Below are 13201 nucleotides of genomic sequence, written 5' to 3'. Positions count from 1 at the left end.
GCACATTACATTCAAACTCCACAAAATCAAAGACAAAGAAAAAATCTTGGAAGAACCCAGAGAACAAAAACAAAACAAAAAAACCACCTTACCAAAGAGGAACAACGATGACATTGGATGTCTCTTCAGAAACCATGCAAGCAAGAAAGAGTACAGTGGAATAAGCATTTAAAGAAAAAAAAAACAAAAACAAAAACCCAGCAACCCAGAATTCTGTAGCCAGCAAAATTATCCTTCAAAAGTGAAAGTTTATCAAACAAAAATTGAGGAAATTTATTGCCAGTAGACCTTCCTAGCAAGAACCGTTAAAAGAAGGTCTTTAGAGAAAAGGTAAATTACGTAGGTCAGAAACTCAGACTTACATAAAGAGAGAGTGTTACCTTCATGAGTACATGAAGGTAAAATAAATTCTAATAATAAAAAACTGGAATAATCCCTAGCATGTCTCCCACTACACCAATATGTTCAAAATTGCTGGTTTGCTATCTAGTTTCCTTCCATCACTGCAGCTCACTTCTAACGTTACCAAACAAAATCAACAAAACGAAACAAAAACACTGTGACCATGACAAAAGTGACGCAATTGTGTAATTTGATTTTCATTTAGAGTCATTCCCGGTAGGAATAGAGGTGAGAGGATTGGGTTTCTTCCAACCATCACCTCCCCCCCTCCCACCCCCCACCTCCCCCACACACACTGACCTATGCCTCTGGGAAACATTCACCGAAATATTCATTGAAATGACAGGCAAATCCATTTTTACTTCTTTTGTTGAAATCGGACAAATTAAGGGAGTTGATGTCTCTCCAGTTTGGTTGCTGTTTGTTGATTTCTCCTCTTTGTCATTAATACTAAGAACATAGTTGTGCAAATAATTTTCCAAAGCAGGGATCAGTAAATTATAACCCCACTTGTTTTATAAATACAGTTTTATTGTCACACAGCCACACTGGTTCATTTATGTGCTGTATTGTCTATGAAGACTGTACGATTTATGTATTGTATCATTATGTTGCTGCTTCTGTGCTGCAACGCTGAAGTTAGTAGTTGCCACGGGATATTTACTATCTGACCCTTTACGGGTTTGCCCATAAAAAGAAAAAGTTTGCCCATCCTTGTTCTTTTTTTTCCTCAAGTCTTTATTTATTTATTTTGAGAGAAAGAGGGAGAGTGGGGGGGAGGGGCAGAGAGAGAGGAAGAGAAGGAGAAGCCCAAGCAGGCTCTGCATGCTAGCCTGGAACCCAGTGCAGGACTCAAACCCATGAACCGCGAGATCGTGACCTGAGCCGAAATCAAGAGTCGGGAGCTTAACGGACTGAGCCACCCAGAGGCCCCCCATCCTTGTTCTAAAGGAGGAAAGGGGGTGCTAGCTTATGGAAATTAGCACCCTCCCGTCTTCTGTTCTTACACTACTGTGAGGTGCAGAACAGATACAGTGGGCCCTCAATACAATGGTGGTTCCTTGGTGAGACCTTTTTAATACTAACCTCAATAACTGAGGATAATTAACTGGCCTTCTCTTTCTTATAGTTGAGCAAATCACTGGTGTGATACCCACCACTTGGATCTCCTTTCAGCAGGGAAGTGACCAACATTCAGAATTCCTGCTTCTATGCAGTTTGTGGTTCTGGCAGAGACCATGTATTTTCTCCCATTCTATCCAGTAGCTGCCTGGAATGTGAGTAAGTGAGTAAATCACCTTACATCATCTCGGAGGAATGTGTGTGTAAGTTTTCAGTACAGCACAAAGATTTGTTTTTAACTTATGTCAGACATTGTACTCAATCCCAGATACAAGATGAGCAAGTCACAATCACAGCCTTAGGATAGTTCAATGCTTACCTTAAAGAGAAACTTACTGCCTCATCACAGCAGTGAAGCTGGGCTACATCTTGGACCCTAATCAGATATCTGTTTTCCTCTGATAGAGTCTGTGAAATAAAAAACAAAATTAGACACATTCATAAATTTGTAGAAAATAGAAGTCCCACTACTGCAGAACCATTTGATATCCTGCACACTGTTGAGTAGAACTCAGTTTAATTATGAAAAAGTGAGTGTTTTTACTATTAACAAAACAGGCTTTCATTAGAAAGACCACAGAATTGACCATGAAAACTATATTTTGAGGGTGTTATCTAATTTTCAATTTTTAATTTTTTTAATTAATTTATTTTTTCAAGTTTTAAGTAATCTCTGCACCCAACATGGGGCTTGAACTCACGACCCCAAGATCAAGAGTCATATGTTCTTTGGACTGAGGCACCCAGGTGCCCCTGTTGTCTAATTTTTAAAGCTACTGAAATTACTATTTTATTTATAAATTCTTTAAGTGCTTTCCTAGTATTAAAAGAAGAAGAAGGAGGAAGAGGAGGGTTGGAAGCAGGAAAGAAGGGATCTATCAAGAAAGGGTAATGAATGGATTGTTACAAATTAAGAAATTACACCCTTGTATTGATCTAGCTATGGAGATGATCACTTGTTATGAACAGCGATCCAGAGATAAAGTTCAGACTCTGTGAGTGCCAAGATTTGGGACTTGTTGTAATCCAGTCAACTTCACTCTCCCTACCAAAATGTCCAGATCTAAATTCTAACAAAACAGCTCCATCTTGTTTCCCTACTTTGGCCTAAATAAGTAAATAAATAAATAAATAAATAAATAACATTTCCAATCAATTGATACTTTAACTCAACATAATTCATATGGTGAACTCCTACTAGAAGACAAGTAAATCATAGCTCATACCTGATGGAGCTCCCAGTCTTACGAATTAAAGGTTACAAAAAAGCGTGGGAGAGATGTTCAAGGTGCTGCGGAAAACCCAGGAAGGGGGAACTCACAGCTGGAGATGTTGGGGAAACTTCACAAGGAAGATGATGATTGAACTTGATTTTTTTTTTTAAGTTTATTTTTGAGAGACAGAGTGAGCGGAGGAGGAGCAAAGAGAGGAGAGAGAGAATCCCAAGCAGGCTCTGCACTGTCAGCACGGAGCCTGATGAGGGGCTTGAACTCACAAACCACAAGATCATGACCTGAGCCAAAACCAAGAGTCTGATGCTTAACTGACTGAGCCACCCAGGTGCCCCTAAACCGGATTTTTTTTTTTTAACGTTTATTTATTTTTGAGAGAGAGACAGAGTGTGAGTGGGGGAAGAGCAGAGAGACAGGGAGACACAGAATCCAAAGCAGGCTTCAGGCTCTGAGCTGTTAGCATAGCCCGACGCGGGGCTAGAACTCACAAACCGCGAGATCACGACCTGAGTGGAAGTCGGACACTTACCGACTGAGTCACCCAGGCGCCCCTGAACTGGACTTTTAAAGGATAAAGAGTTTATCCAGTGGAGTGGGAAAGGAAGGCAATTTCAGAGAAGGCAAAGCATGAGCAAAGCGCAAATGTGTGAGGAAAGATTAACATTATTGAAGAACTATGAGTGGATTTCTTTGATCATAAAGTGGTAGGCAAGGCAGTAAGAGAGAAGGTAGAGTGGGACCAGATGATATTCTATATAGGCAGCAGCTAACAGATGACTCCTGAGATTTTTTAGATATCCTCAGTGCGCAGAATCCTGCACCAGGCTCTATGTGCAGGGAGATATGACATCAGAAAAGACATGGCCCCTTTCGCCAAAGGAGGTCATGTTACAGAAGTACCAATCAGAGAGCTAAGACTGAAGACAAACTGTGGGATGGGGTCAAGTTCACTCGTGCCTCTTCTCATATGCACCCTTGCAGCTAGCAAGGAAGTGAAATGTGAGAGCTCGCCAGCACATCGCACACAGCAGGCCCTCAACAGACGTTAGCTGAATGGAAAAATGCATGTCTCCTTTGCCGATGACCGGAGGTTACATTCCTGAGCATGAGATGTCGTGAGCACATCCGAATACATACCGGGCATCCCCTGACGATTCTCTGTATGTCTGACAGCTGATCTCTCATACCGATGTTTTGTTTCATCTAGTAAACAAAGTGATTTTAGGCCAACTAAAATTATGAAAGTTTTATACAGAAAAACTAGATTTAAAATATTTTATGTCACTTGATAGAGGGCTCAGTATGTTCATAACTCTTAATAAGAATCTCAGTTTCGTGTCCCCAATTATTTATTTATTTTTATTTTTATTTGAGAGAGAGAGAGAGAGAGAGAGGGAGAGAACGCAAGCAGGGTAGAGGGGCAAAGGGAGACAGAAAGAGGACCTTAAGCAGGCTCCACGCTCGGCGCGGCGCCTGACATGGGGCTCAATCCCGTGACCCTGGGATCGTGACCTGAGCTGAAATCAACAGTGGGCCACTCAACTGACTGAGTCAGCCAGGCGCCCCATCGTATCCCCAGTGTTTTAAAACAAAGACACAAGTGACAGCACTGTATTCAGAAAGTATCTTCAGGGCATAATATGTTATCAGGTTACATTCAGCCTGGCTGCCCATGCAGTACGCCCATCACAACAGTATTTTCAGAACGATAGAACTGTCTTCCACGATGCCAAATTCTTTCAGAGAATGATTATGATTTAAAAATTTTTTTTAACATTTATTTATTTTTGAGAGACAGAGCACAAGTGGGGGAGGGGCAGAGAGAGAAGGAGACACAGAATCCGAAGCAGGCTCCAGGCTCCCAGCTGTCCACCCAGAGCCCGAAGTGGGACTTGAACTTATGAACTGTGAGATCACGACCTGAGCCGAAGTCAGACGCTTAACCAACAGAGCCACCGAGGCACCCCCGAGAATGATTATGATTGCGATACTTACTGAGTCAGAAAATTTAATTAACACGGTAAGAAGTACCTTCAGAAACAAAGAATTTTGCTTTTTTTTCCTCTTGGTTATCTAGAAAAATCAATCTAAATATCCGAGTCTTCAAACTTTCATATTAATAAAAGTTCTATTGCGCTTACGCAGATGTCTGAAAACATTGTGTCTCATGTTGCTTGGCTTAGAATAGATGCCCTTAGTGCTCCAAATCCCTGAACCCGATGATTTCACATGAAAGGGATAAAAGACTTTGAAGTAAAGAACACCACGACAGGATAAGCTATTTCAGGATCTTTGAGTCAGTACCGCAAAGCATTGTAACATTTTTCAAGGACACCAACTCTTACCAGCAACCAACCTGATCTATATAACGTTTATAGTTTTTGACTTGGTCAATCGCAGCGGTCAAGTGCCCACGGTCAACATGTTCTGCAGGAGTATGAAGCCTCAGAGCGTACAGAAGATTAATATATTCTTCAAATCTTCTGGATGGGTATAAGAGCAGCTCCGGGAGGCTGTAGGAGGCATAGAAAATGGAACGCTGGTCACTTTTGGAAGGTCAAAGTGTGCCCTGTGCTTAGGGCACCCCCACCGTGCTTTCCCTCAGAACTCACCTCAGCATTTTGGTAGCAACGGTCTTATCATGCCTCTTCAGGAAAGCTCGGAATGCTGGTATCGTTTCTCTGCACTAAAGGTATTCAGTGAACTGAGTCAGTATAGACAAAATGGCTTTGCAGCCAGGTAGACCTGGATTAGAATTAAAGATTTAATTTAATTCTACCTAATTCTATGTGACCCTGTCAAGTTATTTCACTTCTCTGAGCCTCCGTTTTCCCGTGAATACTGTACCTAACTCTCGTGGTGAGGAGAGGAAGAATCCTCTCCATAAAGTGCTTGTCAGGCAGTAAGTGTTATCCCCACAGTAAGAAACTATTCACCTATAATACTGCTGTTGACTGTGTTTTCCACAGGAGCATTAGAAAGAGGCTCCACTGTGCCAAATATGTTTTAAAATGCATTCGTTCATCTTAGTAGAGCCCTCCGGAAGTTACCTCATTTTTCTCACCACACACGTGCCTAAAAGACACCAGTAATGCTAATTTCCAGAAGGCAAATATTCACTGTTGTAATGTTAACAGCTAACGTTCACTGAGTACTTGCTTATATGCACACCCCGTGCTAGTGACAATATGTGAGACTCTGCTCCCATTTCCGTCCTATGGTTGGCCCTATGAAATCGCCTTATTCACGCAACTTTCCCATCATTCACTTGTCTAGCAGTGTTTGAACTCCCTAAGTGGGGCGAGAAGAATGCTACAAAGGGAGACGTCTGAGGTCAGGGATCGTCCAGAGGCCTCCCAGCTCCCAAGCCTTCCACTCGGCCTCAGTGCAGATGGGCGGACACAGCCGGAGTGGACGCAGCCGACACTGGCAGAAGTCAAGGTGCCGTCTTCTGCTGCGCTTTTCACACAAATTGAAGAGGGCGGAAAGAAAGATCTCACGGCCGTCAGAAGAGACCCCAACAAGAGCAGTGAGTGACTCAGAAGGAGCTGAATGTTCCTGCCCAGACTACATATGGCGTCGGTCGCAGTGGGAAGAATTGTGTATGATGAACTCTCCAAGGGATGGAAGGCAAAGAAATTCCTTATTTCACAATGAGATTTTTCAAATTGAGTGTCCCTATTCCAAGCAACATGGGTTATCGATTCCTTTTCTCCATAAGAGAGTTGAGCTTGTCAAGGCCACGCAGGACCACACGTGTTGGCAGAGTAGAATCAGGGCTCTCAGTTTTGTTTCTACCTAATTGTTCGACAGTTTTCTGTAAGCGAACCACAGGGTATCTGGGACAGATGAAAGCTTGGAAACGTGTATGATTAATTCAGCCCAACAATCAGTTCCTGGGGCCTTATGTATCAAGCACTATGCTAGTCCCTAGTGATACGAAATTAAATAAGTCAGAGTCGCCATCCCCAAAGAGTTCACAGCAAACTGGAAGCTAAGAGTAGGGAGGAAGTCTTCCCTATTAATCCTAGTCCTTTGGATCGCACACAAAACTTCCTCTCGAGCTCAGAAGGTCTCATACGTGCCTGGGTGGTAACTCAATCATTACCTTCTCCATAGTTTTCAGAACAACCGGGTAATTGTTGAAGAAATTGGTATATATGTTCAACTGGCTTCCAAACTTTAGGAATATTTCTCCCACGCAGTGGGCCGGGCCCCATTCCTGCAGTCTGTCTCTCAGGTGGTCTAGAAACTGCCTGCCATAGGAGAGAAGCATGCCCGTGAAAGAGTGGCCAGGGATAACCTGGAAACTTAAAAACCAGGCTAGTTGTCATCAGCGCAGGCTGGCAGGGCTTTGGTCCAGTCGTTTTGCCTTGACACAGAGCAGGGCAGGTCTGCCAGGAAAGGGGGAGGAACTGGGGTGTGAGGACGAAGGTTGCCTCTGGAGAAGCCTCATCTCTCCTTCTCACTTCCTTGAGCCAGAAGCCCCGGCCGGCCTCCGGAGGCCTGCCCCGGACAGCACCCCTCCCACATGGCCAGCCAGGAGGGCAGCAAAGGTTTCTTAAAGTCCTCCGAGGAGAGTGACTGACTCGCTTCAAATGCCACCCCCCGCCCCCACCCGGCTCGTTTCCCTGAGAACCTAAGGTTGTCCTTCCTTCCACCCTTGACGGGACTTGAAACCAGGGAGAGGCTTGTTCAACCTGTTCCTTTTGCAGGAGCTGGCGGGGGGGGGGGGGGGGGGGCACGGAGTGTGAGGCACTTCTGAGTCACCCGGAGAGGTGACTCTGCCTCTGGCAGAGAGGCACCAGCTCACTCTGTCTTTACCGCTGGTGCACGTGGTCACGTTTCTTTGTCAACTGGGGCGTACGTGAAACCACCTGCTGTCATTGAGCCGACCCCCCAGCCTTGGGTTCTCGAAGTACAGTATCCTAGTGACCTGACTCCATGAAATCCTTTGTTTTCGTTCCCTTTGCTCACCTGGGCACTGCTGATTAAGAACAGTGACAGGCACTCTCTCTCAAAAAATCAAAATAAAATCAATAAAAGGGGCACCTGGGTGGCTTAGCTGCTTAAGCGTGCAACTCTGGATTTTGGCTTCAAGTCATGATCTCATAGTCATGAGATCAAGCCCCACAACTGGCTCTGCCCTGAGTGTGGAGCCTGCTTGGGATTCCCTCTCTCTCTCCCTCTCTCTCTCTCTCCCTCTCTCTCTCTCTGCCCCTACCCGCACCCCCCCGCCCAATCTCAAAAACAAAACAAAACAGACAGTTCTTCCCATCACCTTCTGCGTGAACAATATAGTGAATACAAAATCCCCAGGCACTCAGTTCCACTCCTTGAACCACAGCATCGAACTGAGGCAGGAGTTCTCACTCTTGGTCGCAGCCCAGCAGCAAGAGTCCTCTCTCGTGAGATGATCAGGGGCTCTGAGCAGGGCGGAGAAGAGCCTCTGTACAGCTTTTGAAATAATTAAGGGTGGGCTCCTCCCAAGGCATGATGAGTGAATATTTGAAGAAATGCCTACACGGAGTTTACCTGTTGAGACTTAGAATCCGCAAAACGTCGGAGAAAATGATCCGGATATTTGCAGCACTCAGAATCGCTCTATTTGATGACAGGGCTGCTTGCAGTGGTGCTGCGTAGACCTCTCTCACCGTTTCCAGCATCTGTACATATTTTCTCTCACTCCGTAAGAGTTCCCTGACAACCCCCGTTCGCTTTCCAGCCGAGTCCATCTGGAGCTTTCTCTCCTGTAGAAAGGCATTAAGGACTCACAGGGAAAGCAGAATGACTCTTTCCGTGTTTACAGCCTCCAAGAGCCTGAAAGCTGAAGGAGGCAGAGAAATGACCGACGGAACAGTCGGGCGGTCATTCTGAGATTCCCCCTTTGGGGTTTACAGCATACAAGGTTGAAGGGGACCTTGATAGGGGACTGTGGTGGACCCTGCTGACCACGGCTTGATCCGGTATCACCAACTAGCCCCTCCCATTGGGCCAGTCTTGGATCCCGAGGGGGCCAGACTGAGGCTCGATGTCTATCCATCTGGTCTACTTGAATACGTATTCAGTGACACGTGCTAGGTGGTCACTACACAACGATGGGAGGGCACAGAGCCTCGCCTTCATGATGGTGATAGTCCAGTGAGGAAGCCTTTGGGTTGCCCACTCTTGATTGCTCTCCTGTGCCTTTTCCCCAGTGTTTACTGATTGATTTATAGTGTTTTATTAACAACACTGCAGACAGAAGAACTGAAATGAGCTAACCCTCCTGTCAACTAATCTGCTTCGAAATTAATTTTCAGTGCTGGGACTAAGTAATTCTTTCTCTTCTATCTGTACTTTTCAAAAGTTGGAAAATGAGTATCCTTGCAATAGAAAACAATGAAAATATTTAATTTTTAAAAATGCAATGGCCTTGTGTTTGAGCCTAGAACTATTAATACTCTTAGAACACAATTTCTCCTTCTCCCTTAAGCCCTCGGATGCCCCACACCGCCCCAAATGAAATATAACAATACGAAGTGTAATGCCATGTGATCTTTGCCCAAAACAAATCAACCATAACTTCATGAACCAGAATTCAAATATAAAGTAAATGTAAGAGAAAAACCAGAAAACTCACTCTATGAAATACTATAAACATGCTGTTTTGGTAAAGTTTTATCTTTCAAACACAGGATCTATCTATCTATATCATACCCATTTAGACATTCCTAATGAGTTAAAAAAAAAAATACATTTATAGCCCCACCTGGCAGCTGGCTCGGAGCCCGTATTATACTTTTATGTGTACAAATGTTTTTAAAATATTGGAGTTCTCCAATATTTTTAATCATTTTAAATTAAGGTTTCAGTTGTCAAACCTATTGTCTTAAAACCATTGTCAGGTGTTGTGACCAACAGTGAGATGAGATACTCTCATATTCATGGCGCTATGTGAACCCCCTTCTCTCTGGTGATTCCGGGGGGTGTACCCGAGGGTGAGCGAGCACCCACGCCATGAGGTCCACACGGGCAACACTGTGGCAGGTGGATTCCCCAGAGCATGGCCAGGCTTGGGAAGGAACTCCACGGTTGAGCTCAGGGCTGTGGGATTCAAGTTTCTTTCTCAGCAGGCCATGTGACTTTAGGGAAGTCATTTAAGTGTTCTAACCGTAGTTCCTCATCTACAAAATGTGGTCGCTAACATCTACCTTAAGGGATTGTGAAAAGGAAAACAGGATGAATTTGCGAACGTGGGATGAAGAAAGGCAAAGCAGCTTGTGTGTGCTGTGTGTTAGGGCACGATGGGACCAAGCCTCGACCTCCTCCACGCCCTCCCCTTTGGAAACAGAAAGACAGGGCCCTGAATGTTATAGTCAGCCTTCGAAGTCAGACTACGAGTTGGTGGGTCATTTAGAAACTGTGAAGTTTTATGTCCGTGTGCTATTTCTCTAAATGCTGTCCTCCTGTCATATTAGAAAATCAGAGTAGGGTGTCTGGGTGGCTCAGTCATTAAATGTTGGACTTGGGCTCAGGTCATGATCTCATTGTTCATGGGCTCTAGCCCAGAGCCCTGGGTTGGGCTCTGTGCTGACAGCTCAGAGCCTGGAGCCTGCTTCAGATTCTGTGTCTCCCTCTCTCTCTCTAATTTTTTTTTTAAGTTTTTTTTAAAGGAAAAGGAAAGAAAAAAAAAAAAAATCAGAGTAGCACAGAGATGGCTCTTGCTCCCAAGATGTTAACTGGTTAATTTCTTGGTTAATTTCTTTTCAGACCAGGACATATTCAAAAGAAAAATCTACCTGTTGGATTCCCTCACTTATATTTAAGGTTTTCCCCCCCTAAGGTAAACTGTCAAGAAAAAAGAACCAGAATAAAGGCTGACGCCTTTTTTTTTTGGGGGGGGGGGGGCAGGAGCAAAACAATGGAGAATTCTTACTATATAATCATTGACTTACCAGCTTTACCAGCGTCTCAAAATTTAGATCGTTTTTGCTGAGACTTGATTTTGCATCCTGAGGGTTGTCTTCTCTAACATTTCTTTCCTGAGGATTAAATGCAGACTTGATTATTTGGAGGCAGGCCTTGGGATGTCTGAATGCCCAGTGGGTGCTGTGCCTACGGGAGGCTTTCAGTAGCTGTCTGCCTTCAGCCCCAACTACGGTGCTCCCCAGACACAATGAACTAAGCACGTGACACAGTTGATGACTCTCTTAAATTAAATCTTCTGTTAAAAAAAGTAAACTTTAGCTTCCTAGGAACTACATTATACTTGAGAAACTGAATTCAGTGCAGCGCCCCTTCTCCCTGGGAGGCAGGAGAGAGACCCTGCTCCTTGAGGCCGGGCGGGGTGGGGGGGACGAGGTGGGGGGTTGGGGGGGGCTTATCTGCTCACTGAGGCACGAGGAATCCCACACATTCCAGGCCTCTGCCTCAATTCTGCTGTCATTTGTCAGTTGAGGACAAATGGCTTATCTTACTTTTAAAGTTACCAGAAGGGACATCTGGGTGGCTCAGTTGGTCAAGTGTCTGACTCTTGATTTTGGCTCAGGCCCTGATCCTGGGGTCATGGGATCCAGCCTGCGATGGGCCCTGCGCTGACAGCGGGGACCCTGCTTGGGATTCTCTCTCTGCCCCTCCCCTGCTCTCACTCTCTCCCTTCTCCCTCAAAAATAAATCAGTAAACATTAGAAAAAATAATAAAATGGCCAGAAGAAAAAGGGCACAGCACTTTGTAAAATCCACCCTTTTTTTACTCTAATGAAAATGTGTCAGAAACAATCCACATGCGCTCTCTAGAACCTGTTTCCACATTTAAATATGGCTTATTCTTTCTTCATGTTCCCTTGTGGCTTTCATATACAGTAGCACATCAAAAAACAAAAAAAAAGTCCCACCTGCTGCCTGCAGGGTCCTCCCTAGCAAGGGAACAATGGTCCCGGGTTTGTGGTGAGAGGTAAGGGTGATTCCTGCTCATCACTGCTGCCTTTCCTAGTCAAAGATAAAACTACTCATGGTAACCCCTTGAGTTCTATGGCGAGAGTGGGGAAAAAAAAAAAAAAATCAATGTATAACCAAGACTTTGTTTTTGGGTGTTTTGTTTTGTTTTTTGGTTTTTGCCTTATTCTACTCAGGCAAAAGGAATTTTTGTTTTGTAACTGCAGCCGTTCTTTATGGCTACCCGAAGGAAGAGCCCTGGTCCCCCAGCCGCAGTCAGCTGGCTTCTCCCCGGTTTACAGAGGTCCCACCTGAGCCTGCGCACCTCGCAGCTGCCCCAGAGTCTTTCCACCATTTCTTTTGCTTCCCCCATTTGTGGATGTCCCCTGTTAGCCTGCCATGTGTTTATACTTCTGCTGGGGGTGGGGAGGGGGGGCAGGAATCTACTTTGAATCTTGTCAAAATCAAAGTTTCTATGAATGGAACACACTCTCTTCTTTCAGCATAAACAGCAGTGCTGGTGATTTAATAGAGACATGATGACTTCAAGCCGTCAGCGGTGACAATGACACCGATAGTTGTAAAGATAGACGTGGCTGCAGACATGCAATGAGAACGACACTCAAACTGGCCCAAGGTTAAGAGAATCGAAACGGGACGGAATCGTCTGTGGATCTCACGTATAAGGGAGACCGCCTCACCCGGGACATCATCCCGTTGCGCAGGCTCGCACGAGTGCTTCTGCACGGCCCCCCGGACCACCCTGGTTATAGAGCACCTGTTCGCTCACACTGGGGCTTAGCTTCACCTCTGACTCAGCAGCAGCCACTTTTATGAAGCATCAATTTTTCTTTGTGGATAGCAAGTTGATTTGGCGTGTGAATTTTGTTTGAATCCAAAAATAACAAGTTTTCTCACTGTATACGATACGTATAATTTCGTTACATTTTAGAGACGATTTTTTAAATTTAAGACATCATCCCTTATTTTCTTTTTAGGGATGAACTCAGAGGAAGTGACGGGGCAACAAACTTGGCACATTTATAAGGAAACTACTGTTTGGGGCTGGTGGGCCTGTGCCTTCGCTCCCTCCATGACATATAAGGGAGGCCACTGATGACATGGTAGGAACTTTCCTGCCTTGTTTGCCTTTTCCAGATTATTGCCGATGCTTCTCCCACAAGACACTCAGTGCCTGAATTAGGGGCAGAAATAGCTGTGAAAATGACAGGTAGAACTCAGGAACAACCATGGGTCTGCTTGTAACCTGTTGCCATGGTTGTACAGTATCAGTGTAAACACTAGAGTGAGTCACTACTGCCCAGTGAGACAGACAGGATCTGATTGGACAGATGGTAGGTAGACAGATAGACAGACAGACATGTGCATATACCTCTATCTGTATATACATATATGGGCAGAGTCTGGGCCATCTGGATGGAGGGTAGGCCCTGCCCGGTCATACCTTCAGACACAGCTCTGTGTGTGTGTGTGTGTGTGTGTGTGTGTGTGTGTCTGGTCCTGGATTT

The 13201-nt window shown here is 44.9% G+C and overlaps 1 protein-coding gene across 2 annotated transcripts in view; it reads right to left on the bottom strand.

Moving 5' to 3' along the window:
- Window positions 1–13201, bottom strand: part of ECT2L (epithelial cell transforming 2 like) — an 80307-nt gene that overhangs the window by 8353 nt on the left and 58753 nt on the right. For both annotated transcript variants that reach the window (XM_030316454.1, XM_032593257.1), the window contains exons 16-22: window positions 10694–10780; window positions 8292–8506; window positions 6865–7012; window positions 5369–5442; window positions 5113–5269; window positions 3894–3959; window positions 1844–1932 (exon numbers count right to left, since the gene is read on the bottom strand). In XM_030316454.1, coding sequence (XP_030172314.1) covers window positions 1844–1932; window positions 3894–3959; window positions 5113–5269; window positions 5369–5442; window positions 6865–7012; window positions 8292–8506; window positions 10694–10780 — 836 coding nt within the window. The remainder of the gene's footprint in view (window positions 1–1843; window positions 1933–3893; window positions 3960–5112; window positions 5270–5368; window positions 5443–6864; window positions 7013–8291; window positions 8507–10693; window positions 10781–13201) is intronic.

Source organism: Lynx canadensis, chromosome B2 (assembly GCF_007474595.2).
Source record: "Lynx canadensis isolate LIC74 chromosome B2, mLynCan4.pri.v2, whole genome shotgun sequence".
Lineage (NCBI taxonomy): Eukaryota > Metazoa > Chordata > Mammalia > Carnivora > Felidae > Lynx > Lynx canadensis.
Note: the sequence above shows the minus strand (reverse complement) of the source record. Positions and strands in the feature narration are given on the sequence as shown.